General features: G+C 44.5%; 1 protein-coding gene across 4 annotated transcripts; it reads right to left on the reverse strand.

Moving 5' to 3' along the window:
* Positions 1-288: 288 nt before the first annotated feature.
* On the reverse strand, positions 289-11463 carry UCMA (upper zone of growth plate and cartilage matrix associated). Of its 4 annotated transcripts, XM_081958651.1 has the most exons (6): positions 11358-11463; positions 6904-6960; positions 6626-6745; positions 4286-4336; positions 3032-3095; positions 289-1113 (listed from the first exon to the last, which is right to left on the reverse strand). In XM_081958651.1, the coding sequence occupies exons 1-5, from the start codon at positions 11440-11442 to the stop codon at positions 3052-3054; spliced, it is 357 nt and encodes a 118-aa protein (XP_081814777.1). In that variant the 5' UTR covers positions 11443-11463; the 3' UTR covers positions 289-1113; positions 3032-3051. The 4 variants fall into 4 exon arrangements, with proteins under 4 accessions (XP_081814777.1, XP_081814776.1, XP_081814778.1 ...); XM_081958650.1 differs by lacking the exon at positions 3032-3095; XM_081958652.1 differs by lacking the exons at positions 3032-3095; positions 11358-11463 and adding an exon at positions 7846-8032.
* Positions 11464-11797: the final 334 nt, after the last annotated feature.

The raw sequence follows: 11797 nt of genomic DNA on the forward strand, positions 1-11797 counted from the left end.
AGGAGAAAGGGGAGGAAATAAGGGAAAGGAAAGAGGAAGGGAAGGAGACGAAATAAAGGGAAGGGAGGGGAAGGAGAAAAGGGAGGAAATAAGGGAAGAGAAAGGGAAAGGAAGGAATGGAGAAAGGAGGAAATAAAGGAAAGGAGAAAGAGAAGGAGGGGGAAGGGGGAAAAGGAAGGCAAGGGAAAGGAGGAAGGGGAAAGGAAAGGTTTTAGAGCCTTCATTCTCCTTTCCTTTTCACTGCGTAATCCAAATGACTCAGACACCCTGAATCTAGAGACATTTTAATCTATCATTTTAATTTTCAAAATATTCATCTCATTTTAGCCACACAGAGTCAGCTGCAAATACTCGAGCGTTAAAGACATTTTCAAAATGCTGGTATTTTTCAATATTAACAAAGCTAAAATACATTTTATAAACAGGTAAATTTTCACAGGCTAATAAACCATATTCTAAGATCATTTGAGAGAGAGAGATCAGAAAACGATTACTTTTCAAGCATTCCTATCGAAATACTAATTATTATTTTAGCATAATGCTTGTGAATTTTCTTCTGAATGGAAACAGGCATATTGGCAGCCTGCAGAACTTTAGAAATAATTTGGAAAAGGTACTTTGAACCGCATGGGATCATGACGACAGCTGCACCTTGTAACTTTAAAGCAGCTACTTCTTTATCTAGTAAGAGCAGAGGGCAGTTCCACATCCTGGATAAAGATGCAGCTGCTTTCAAGAGCTGTAGGTAGATGGCGCCTTTGTGATCTTTCCAATGGAAGCATTTTTTGGCAACTGAATCCATAGTATCTTACAGCTTTAATATGCATGTTGGTAAGTAAATAGGTACACACACTTCTCTTAAAGGGTTAGTCTTGATCAATATTCAGGGTTTTCTACATATTTGTGTCAGAAAGCAAGAGGCAATTACAAGCAAAATCATTGATAACATGAAAAGATTAATTGACGTAGGCGTGTTAAAGAATGGCCTTGCAAAAATAATGTTTTCGATTCAACAGATTTGATTTTCCTCTGCCGGCATTTCTTCCTTGGGCTAGTCATATTCATTGAATTCATACTCGGGCCAACCCCTTCCACGATTTCTCTCCTCCCGTGCTAGAAGGGGGAAAAAAACAATAAACATTCCATGGTAAATATCAGTAGGAATAGGCAGCTGATAGATAACCCTCCCACTGGCTGTTACCTCCTCTGCCATATAAAGACAGCGATGAATAGGTTGCAGTTAGAATACGTGTTTTAATGAAAATATTTTGAATTTGCACTCCCCCCCCCATCCCACGTTTGAAAGGATCTATTTGGGTGATCCCAAATTTTAAGCTCAGATCAGAGCTGTGTTGTCTTTCCAAAGTTTCCGAATCAGAACAGAGCTGGAAGGGACCTTGGAGGTCTTCTAGTCCAACCCACTGCTCAACTAGGAGACCATACACCATTTCAGACAATTGACTATCCAGTCTCTTCTTAAAAACTTCCAGCATTGGAGCATTCGCAACTTCTGTTCAGCTGGCTAATTGTTCTCCCAGTCAGGAAATTTGATTGTGTGTGTGTGGTTTGTTTGTTTTTTTTGCAAAGAATCCATTGTGATAGCGTTTTAAAAGAATTTGTTTCCCTTCGTCTTTTTCAAACGCAAATGGAAGGACCTGTTTTTCTAGTGAGGAAAATTGGGCTGATTTTATCAGTAAAGCTCCATTATTTTCAAGAACCGAAAGAATGGATAGCAAAAGTAATAACAATAAAAAAGGAATAGGAAATTATCCAGTAATTGTTGTTTTTTGGAATTCCTATCCGTGTCCTCAGAGGACTCTGATGTTGTGATGTACATCTAGTCCTCAACTTACGACAGTTTGCTTAGTGATCGTTCAAAGTTACAACGGCACAAAAAATGGACTTAGGACCATTTTTCACACTTAGGAACGTTATACCATCCCCACGGTGATGTGATGAAAATTCAACCGCTTGGCCAATGACTCATATTTATGACGGTCGTAGCATCCCCCGGGGGTTGCATGATCTGCTCTTGTGACCTTTTGATGAACTAAGTCCATGGGGAAGCATGATTCGCTTAACGTCCAGGTGACTCACTGAACAACGGCAGTGGATTCATTAAACAGGTTTTTATGCAAACGCTTCTTGAATTTTTTTCTATCCAAACTCAATGGATCCAGGAAAAAAATAAAAGAAGCTGATTTTGGGGGAACACTAGGAACTAGTCCCTTTGGGGAGAGGGGGCGGTCTAGAAATCTAATTAAATAAATAAATAAATAAATAAATAAAAAACACTTGTTGAATTTAATCTTATTTTGGAGCGATGCTTCCACTCTGGCAGGGCTCAATTAAAAGTGGTATTGTCATAATTGGCCCATATTTAATAGGTGTCTCAAGATATCCATTTCCTTCGAAGGTGGATTAGGAGGGGGGAGGGAAGGAGGAGGTGAAGAAGAGGAGAAGAGAAGGTCAAGGAGAAGAGAGGGTGGAAGTGAAGAAGAGGAGGAGGAAGAGAAAAAGAAGGACGAGGAAGGGAGGAGGAGGTGAAGGTGAAGAGGAGGAGGAGGGAAAGAAGAAGAAAGAAAAAAAGAATTCTTTATTGGCCAAGTGTGACTGGACACACAAGGAATTTGTCTCCAGTGCAGAAGCTCTCAGTGTTCATAAAAATGCATTCATCCTAAATGATAAGCAATCAAATCATACTAGGAAGCCAAATAAAGAAATATAAATCGTAAGGATGCTCGCAAACAAAGTTATAGTCCTAAGTGGGAGGAGGTAGGTAATAGGAAGGATGAGAAGAAGAATAGTAAGACAGTCTTAGCAAATAGTTTGACAGTCTTGTGGGAATTAGTTGTTTAGCAGAGGGATGGCATGCGGGGGGAACGGGGGGGGGCTGTAAAGGTCTGTAAAACTTCTCCAAGTTTTGGGAGGGGATTCAGTGCTGAGTTGTGTTCTTTTTTCCCAGCCGGACAATTGTCAGCCTGAATCAAGAAGGCACTTCTTGTTGTTGTGTCTCTTGTGACAGGCTCACCTTTTAAGGACCCACAGAATTTAGTGAAGAGAACTCCCTCGCCTGAAATGGAGACGTTTGAAATCTGCAGCCAAAAGAAAGAAAGAAAGATTCCTTTCTCCTCGGCCTTTCAATTGCCCCAAAAATATTTTGTTTCCATCCTCCGATCACACACACACACACCAGATTAGAATTTAGACTTCAGCAACCCTCGATTTGCAATGATTCGTTTAGTGACCATTCAAGGTCCAACAGCACTGAAAAATGTAACTAACGACCCTTTTTTACACTTATGACGGCTGCAGTGTCCCCATGGTCAAAAAATCAGACACGTGGCAACTGACTTATATTTATGACGGTCCCAGCAGCATCCCGGGATCACGTGATCCCCTTTTGTGACCTTTTGACGAGCAAAGGCAATGGGAAAACCAGATTCACTTAACAACCGTGTGACTAATTTAACAACTTCAATGATTCACTTAACGACTGTGGCAAGGAAGTTCATTAAATGAGCCAAAATTCACTTAACAACATTCACAAGGTCAAGGGAGAAGCCAGATTCACTTAACAACCGCATTACTAACATAACTGCAGTGATTCATTTAACAACCGTGGAAAGAAAGGTATCACAATAGAGAAAAATTTGCTTAATAAATGTCTCACTTAGCTACAGAAAGGTTGGGCTCAATTTGTGGTCGTAATCCCCAGCCAATGCAGTCCCTGAAAACTGTAGTCTAACGTATGTGGAATCCCCAGAAAATGGATTAGAAGATGAAAGGATTGTAATGGGCCTCGACTTACGACCAAAATTGGCACCGGAACGTCTGTTGCTAAAAGATATGGTTGTTAAATGAGTCGCACCCAATTTTAGGATATATTTTTTGCCACGGTCGTAAAGCGAATTGTGCAGTCATTAAGTGAATCCCGCTTTCCTCCATGGACTTCGCTTGTTGGACACCACCTGGGGAGGTTCACCAATGTTGATCACGTGACCCCAGGAGCCTGCAACCAGCGTGCCCAAATTGGGTTCAGGCGATTGTGGGGACGCTGTTGACCGTCATAAAACGAGGACCGCTCGTAAGTCCCTTTTTTTCAGCGCCATCACAACTTCTGATGGTTTGAACCGAACGGTCGGGAGTTCAAGGATGGCCAGTCACTGAACGGGGCTTCTCAAAATCTTGCCGTTCTAGAGGGAAGATGGGAAATCTCTCCATTGTGTGCGTGTGTGTGTGAGAGAGAGAGAGACTTTGTGTCTCGTTCTGCGTCCGTCCTTACCCTCCCAGTCTTCACTGCTGCTCTCGTATTCCGATGCCGAGTCGGTGCGGTCTGTTGGGAAAGAAGGGAAGGGGCTTAAGGTTAGTGGGTGGGGGTCAAGGGACGCCCCTCGTTTCTTCCTCCACAAACCGCTTGCGTTTCATCGCTGCGTCTCTCTTTCTCCTGAACCGAGAGCGGATCGCATCCCCAGGGGGCTGGCGGTGGGGGGGGGATGGGATTGTCAGAAGAATTTCTGTCTGAAAAGGGTACCCATGAGCTGATGCAACCCAAATAAATTCTCCCCAGGAAAAAAAACTGCAGAAGAAATACCTCAGTGTAAGGAAACTTCGGGAAAGGAAAGAAGAAAAGAAAAGAAAAAAGAAAAGGAAAAGAAGAAAAGAAAAGAATATCTGAAGATATTAAAAGTTTGTAGTTCAAAAACCAGCTATGTCCTCTCTCTTTTTAAAGTAAGTGTGTGTGTGTGTGTGTGTGTGTGTGTGTGTGTGTGTGTGTATGAAAGGAGAGAGAGAAGGAAGGATGTAGGGAGGGAGGAAAGGAAATAAGGAGGGGGAAGGAAGAAAAGGAAGGAAGGAAATAAATGGAGGGAATTAGCGAGCGAGGGAGAAAGGAAGGAGAGAGGGAAGGAAGGAAGGAAATAGGGAGGGAGGAAAGGAAATAAGGAGGGGGAAGGAAAGGGAGGGAGGAAGGAAAGAAATGGAGGGAATTAGCAAAGGAGAATGGAAGGAGAGGAAGGAGAGGAAGAAAGGAGAGGGAAGGAGGGAAGGAAATGGAGGGAATTAGTGAAGGAGAAAGGAAGGAGAGGGAAGGATGGAAGGGAATGGAGGAGATTAGTGAGCGAGAAAGAAGGGAAGGAGAGGGAAGGAAGTATGGAAGGAAGGATTATTCGATATTTCTTCCATCTCTCGTTCTCCCAACCCTCCAAAGGTCCGGCTGGGGAGGGAACTCTGGACGCGCTTTGTGTCCAGGGAACTGCAGCTGATTCCGTAAGCAAAACTCAATCACCCTTTGAGCTTTGGGTTCAAAGGTTGAGAAACCGCCTCTTTTAAGGGCTTGGGGCTGCTGCCCCCAAAACAGAACCTGAAGCCTTTGGGGCTCCTGGGCATGGAAAGAAAAACGCCTCAGGGCCCACCCCCACTCCCTGCCGCCACTGTTGCTAAGTGAATCCCTGCAGCTGTTCAGTCGGTAACACGGTTGTTAAGCGAATTGACTTTACACATCAGAAGGGTGTGGAAGGGGATCACTGCGACCGTCACAAATACGAGTCAGTTGCCGAGCGTCTCAGTTTTGAACATGTGACCTGCAGGGGTCTGTGTAAAAAAAAATGTCCCTAATTCGCTTTCCTCAGGGCCGTTGCAACTCAAAACCATCACTAAACAAACTGTTGTAAGTTAAGGCAGCGGTCACCAACTGGTGGTCCACGAGAAAAGTTTGGTGGTCCGCAGAAAAATATTTGCATTTCTGCATTTTTTATATTGCACTAAATCAGTTTTCCTCAAACTACGCCCCCCCGGGAGCAATTACTCCCCCTCGCTGATGGGATGGGATGGGAACCAATTTCGTTGTATTTAAGTACAATGACAATAAAGATTCTACTTATACTTATGGGGTCCTTCAGGCACTTAGCTTGGTGCCTGTTTAGTAGCTCCAACCCCTCCCTCCCTCCCTCCCTCCCTCCCTGGGAGTCCAGGCACTTTGGTGAAGAGTGTGCGAAACTTCGGCCAAGTTTGCAGGGAGCCAATCTAGTGCCCAGCCTGGCTACAAGACACACATTCAGTCTTGGCCGTATTTGAGATTCCCAGGTGCTATAGACAGCAAAACTAGGGTTGACCCCGGGTGCTTCTCTCCGCTAACAAACTAAGTGCCCAAGGGGTCCCCATTCCGTCGCTAATTCATATTAGCGCTCCACGGGGTTTAAACAATGAATTTAGTGGTCCCTTAGGTCCAAAGGTTGGTGACCCCTGTACTGGTGGTGGGATTCAGCCAGTTTGTACCACTTTGGGAGAACCGGTTGTGAACTTCCTGAGCAGTTGGGTGAACTGGCTGTTGGAAGAAATCATTAGGGCTGAGAACCGGTTGTTAAATTATTTGAATCCCGCCACTACCGATAGCTCAGTTTCCACAGCAAAACAAGTGCCATAACTATCCAAGGTTTCCCCAACATCCAAGTTAGTCAAAAGAGGAGGAAGCCTTCATCGTCACTGACCAACGGAGGGCCTATTTTCAGAATCGGTCGTACAATTGAACAATGCACCGGAGATATATAGATATATTTAATTTAAAAAAAAAAAAAAACCAACGCATCCAGCCATTTTCCCATTAAAATCCCGCCGACTGTCTCACCGTCAGATTCCGCATTGGAGCGTACAGATCTTATCTCTTGCTTCTTTAAAAAGTTTGAAGCATCCAGTCTCTGCACAAAGAGCTTTTTCTTCCGAACTAGAGGGACCCATGAACCTGGAACTAGAGGAATACGTGAATCTGACTACTCGTAAGAAAGGAGAACTGGATCTAAAGCTAAAGAAGGTTACATCCTTCCTCTTTCCCTTTTATTTTGGTGGGGGGGCTGCTATCTTTCCTCCCTTCCCCAAAAGATTTGACATCGGTGTCTCTTCACTTACTTTCTTCGCTGAAGCCTCTCATGATGGCCTTCACGCTGTTACGCCTGCCGTCTGGAACTAGGCAAATAAAAAAGAACGGAGCGTAAACTGTGGTTTGTCGTTCTGAAAAGAAGGAGGAACTTGAAGGTTCATGTTTAAAATCAGGACATCTTCTGGCCTTTCCGAAAATATGTTCATCAAGGAGAACCTAGAACTAAGGAGAAATTTCCTGACAGTTAGAATAATTAACCAGTGGAACAGAAGTTGCCTCCAGAAGTTGTAAATTCTCCAAGCCTGGAAGTTTTAAAGAAGATGCTGGATAACCCTTTGTCTGAAGTGATGTTGGGTTTCCTGCCTGAGCAGGGGGTTGGACTAGAAGACCTCCAAGGTCCCTTCCAACTCCGTTATTATATTCCATTCTATTCTATCTTCTGCAACTTTATCAGATGGAAGGAGCCCTGAATCTTGAACTTTAGCAAAAAAAAAAAAAAAGTTTAAAAGAAATAGCATCCCTCAGGAAAACGGATCATAAATATTAACAGAATTCATATATATATATATATATATATATATATATATATATATATATATATATATATATATATATATATATATATATATATATATATATATACTTCTTCTCCAATATATATGCCTCTTCTCCAATATATATATAAATTCTATCTCTCTTTCTCTTTCTCTCTCTCATTCAAGCTATCATATCTATCTCTACCTATCTACCAGTCTCTCTCTCTCTCTCTCTCTCTCACACACACACACACACACACACCTATCTAATCTATCCATCTTTCTCTCTTTCTCTTTCTCTCTCTCATCTATTTATCTATGTATGTATATGTGTGTGTGCGTGTGCGCGCGCAATGTGATGGAATCCAAATTCTATAAGCTTTTTGCAGTCGCCTACGTTTTTCCTTAAGTCTTGGTTGTGCCGGCCGTACGTACCAATCAGAAGCAAAGAAACCGTGAAGCTGGAGAGAAACAATGTGGGTCTCCAGTTCATATTCCGCCGTTTCTCAGCCGCAACGATCAGCAAGGAAGGGGTCACCGTGACTTCTGGGAGCGAGAGACTGAGCAGAGAAATGGGAGATCTTCCCTTTAAAACAGGGAAGGGCTGGGAAAAAGTTGGCAACTCCTGGCCACGCTGGGCAGGACCAAGAAGGCACAAAGTCTCAACGGGCTCCGTGTGTTGTTGTGCAAATACTCTGGGTTGCTCAGTAGGAGCTCTCGGAGTTGGAGAAGAATCGGAAGGGGTCACGCAGCCCACAGAGAGTGCGAGAGAGAGATGCTTTGGCAACAGGTGTGATGGAGAGATGAGACCTCTGCACAACACCTGTCTTTTTTTAATTATAAAGTTTTTGATTTTTCCATTTTCATAACAAATAACCACATGTATATTGTTACATAACCAACATTATTTTATATTATTAAATATTTACATCAATTCGTCTTATCATCAACCCCCCAAAAAAGATTATTGGCTCTTCTGCTCTCCATATGTTCCATATTTGTATCTTACCCATCACTTGCTTCTCCCTCTCTCCTCCTCCTCCTCCCTACCTCCTTTCTTCCCTCTGTCATCCTTCTCTTCTCGACTTCCCCTTCCTCTCTCTTTCTCCTCTCTCCCCTTTCCACTCCTTCTTTCTCTCCTTCTCTTATCCCTCTCTCTCCCATCCCTCTCTTCTTCCCTTACCTCCCTCCTCTGCTTCCCACTCTTCATCTCATTTACTTGGTGCATTTCAGCTTCTGAGTAGCTCCATTTTATCTTGATGGTGTTGATAATTTCATTTCAATAAACATCTTTAATTTTACCAAATATCCTCCTCCTCCTTTTTTTGAAAGAAAAAAAAAGTATACACATATAGCAATTATATTTTAAAACAAACCCCCCCACACACACCAAACCTATTTTTGGCCGGAATGTGGACCTGATCACAATTCCCAGCTATTCTCAACATAACATTGTACAGTTATACATCATTACATGCCCCAAATTTTTAGTTCTGTCTTTATAATCTCAAAACCTGTTGAAGCCTCCTTAGATGGATGGTGCCAAACCGTTTGTTGGCTCCAAGAGAAACAGATATTTGTTCAGGGAAATGCAAAGGCCCTCTTCATTCAGAGCTGCTCCAAGAATGGCAGGTAAACCATCCCATTTTATTATTAGCTAACGCAGGATCATTTTTCTCGTTTGGGGCAGCCTCTAGCTTACCCAGCCTTGAAAAAGCCAGCTGAGCTTTCATCACCTCTTCCAAATTTCCCCTCCAGCTGCACACCCAGGCCAAAAAGAAAGGAGATAGGTAGATTTCCTGAATGCAGTTCCACTTGGAAATGCAGAAGTAGCTTTGAAAACCAGTAGGCCTACAAGCCACAAGTAGACGAGATTAAGCCAGATCTTCTAGTCCAACCCATTGCTCAGGCAGGAGACCTTATGCCATTCCAGACAAATGGCTGCCCGGTCTCTTCTTGAAGGCCTCCAGTGATGGAGAAGGAAGGAAGGAAGGAAAGAAGGAAGGAAAACAGAATGACAGAATAACAAAGTTGGAAGGGACCCTGGAGGTCTTCTAGTCCAACCCCCTGCTCAAGCGGGACCCTATGCCATTCCAGACAAATGGCTGTCTGGTCTCTTCTTAAAGACCTCCAGTGATGGAGAAGGAAGGAAGGAAGGAAGGAAGGAAGGAAGGAAGGAAGGAAGGAAGGAAGGAAGGAAGGAAGGAAGGAAGGAAGGAAGGAAAACAGAATGACAGAATAACAAAGTTGGAAGGGACCTTGGAGATCTTCTAGTCCTACCCCCTGCTCAAGCAGGACCCTATGTCATTCCGGACAAATGGCTGCCCGACCTCTTCTTGAAGGCCTCCAGTGATGGAGGTCTTCTAGTCCAACCCCTTGCTCAAGCAGTAGATAGAACATGGTCTACATCTCACACTCAAAAACTGAACATGGCAATACAACATTTTCTTTCCCACGTGCTCTGCATAGATTCATAAAAGACTTCCACAGCTTGTTTTCCCCAACCTTTTCTTCTTTGATGGTTTTTTTTTTCCAACGGTGAGAAAACAATGGATAAGAGAAATTAAAGGTGTGGCCACTCCTAGCCAGGCCATTTGAGATCAACCGAATCGTGTTCGTGGGTTGAGGATAACTGTCCTCCCATTCCAGATGCCCCCCTCCCCCCCCCAAAGAAAGGGAGAAGTGTCCCAAAAAGAGAAAAGGTTAAGAGAGAATTTCAGCTCAGGTGCTGCTGTACAGGTGAGTTAAAATTACTGTGAAGGTTCAAGCGTCCCCAGGTAGCCAGTGATGGAATTCGGAGATAGCAGGGGAAACAAGGAGCCCCTGTGCTCTTGACTAAGGAGTGATTAGAGCAGTGAATGGAGAGTTTGTGATTTAAATATACCTTTGTTCTTTCTGAGCTACTGTGACAAAATGTCCCAGGTGTTTCTTGGGGAAACACTTGATGTTCTGCAAGTGAGAATGAGTTCGAATCACCTGAAAGCCCCTTTCCTTCGACGTTGCAGCTCACGAAAGCTGGTTCCTTTTAATAGGATAGGATAGGAGAGAAGAGGAGAAGAGAGAAGAGTTGGAAGGGACCTTGGAGGTCTTCTAGTCCAACCCCCTGCCTAGGCAGGAAATCCTATACTGCTTCAGACAAATGGATATCCAGCCTCTTCTTAAAGACTTCCAGTGTTGGAGCATTCACAACTTCTGGATGCAACTTCTGTTCCACTGATTAATTGTTCTAACTGACAGGAAATTTCTCCTTAGTTCTACGTTGCTTCTCTCCTTGATTAGTTTCCACCCATTGCTTCTTCTGCTGCCCTCAGGTGCCTTGGAAGATAGCTTGACTCCCTCTTCTTTGTGGTAACCCCTGAGATATCGGAAGATTGCTATCCTGTCTCCCCTTAGTTCTTCTTTTCATAAAACCAGAGAGACCCACTTCCTGCAACCGTTCTTTATATAACAACATTTGTGTTGTTGTTTGAACCATGTAGTTCAACTCAGATTAGAGCTGCAAGGGACCTTGGAGGTCTTCTAGTCCAACCCCCTGCTCAAGCAGGAGACCCTGTACCAAATAGCTCTTTAGTCTCTTCTTTAAAATCTCCAACTTCTGAAGGGAAGTGGTCTCACAGTTCCCGGCCCCCTCACCTCTACTGATTCAGTAACGTGTGTGTTGCTGCTTGAACCAATTCCTCCCTGTGACACCCTGTCACAACCACGGCTTCTTTCCATTGTTGGATGTCCAACTTGGTGTCAGTTTTGTATCAGCAGTTAGCATGTTCTCTGCTGGCCCCTTCTCCTTGCTCCACTGACCATTCCTACCAACAGAGATCTTGTGGCTTGTTGGCCTCTGGCCCAGTAGTGGGTTCCGGCTGGTACGACCTCCTACGGCTGTACCGGTATTAGCCCAGAGCAGCGGCCACCGGACCAGTATGGCGGCTTGTTTGGCCCGCGTTCCTTACCTGTTTTCGAAGCAACCAGGCCATTTGTGCCCACGCGCACAGCGGGTGGTGCCTGCGTGACCTCTGCTGAGCAGCTGGCCGTCATAGGGCGGTGGAGTGTGCTTGCGTAGACAGCGGCCGCGCCCGACGAGGATGTCTGGCCCGATGCACAGTGTACCGGTTGCGACAGGAGCTAGAACCCACCACTGCTCTGCCCCTCCCCAGCAGCCAAATCAGAGGAGGAGGAGGAGGAGGAGGAGGAGGAGGAGGAGGAGGAGGAGGAGGAGGCGGCGTGAGAGCTCTGAGGGAGAAGAGGGAATGGAGCTGTCAGAGAGAGAGAGAGAGAGAGAGAGAGAGAGAGAGAGGGAGGGAGCCTGGGCTGTCCGTCAGTCCTCAGATGGCAAGTCAACAACCCCAAAGTCTGGAGGTAGCTGATGAGGAAGAAGAGAAATAGGTGGGCC

Source organism: Natrix helvetica (assembly GCF_964273705.1).
Source record: "Natrix helvetica genome assembly, chromosome: 6".
Lineage (NCBI taxonomy): Eukaryota > Metazoa > Chordata > Lepidosauria > Squamata > Natricidae > Natrix > Natrix helvetica.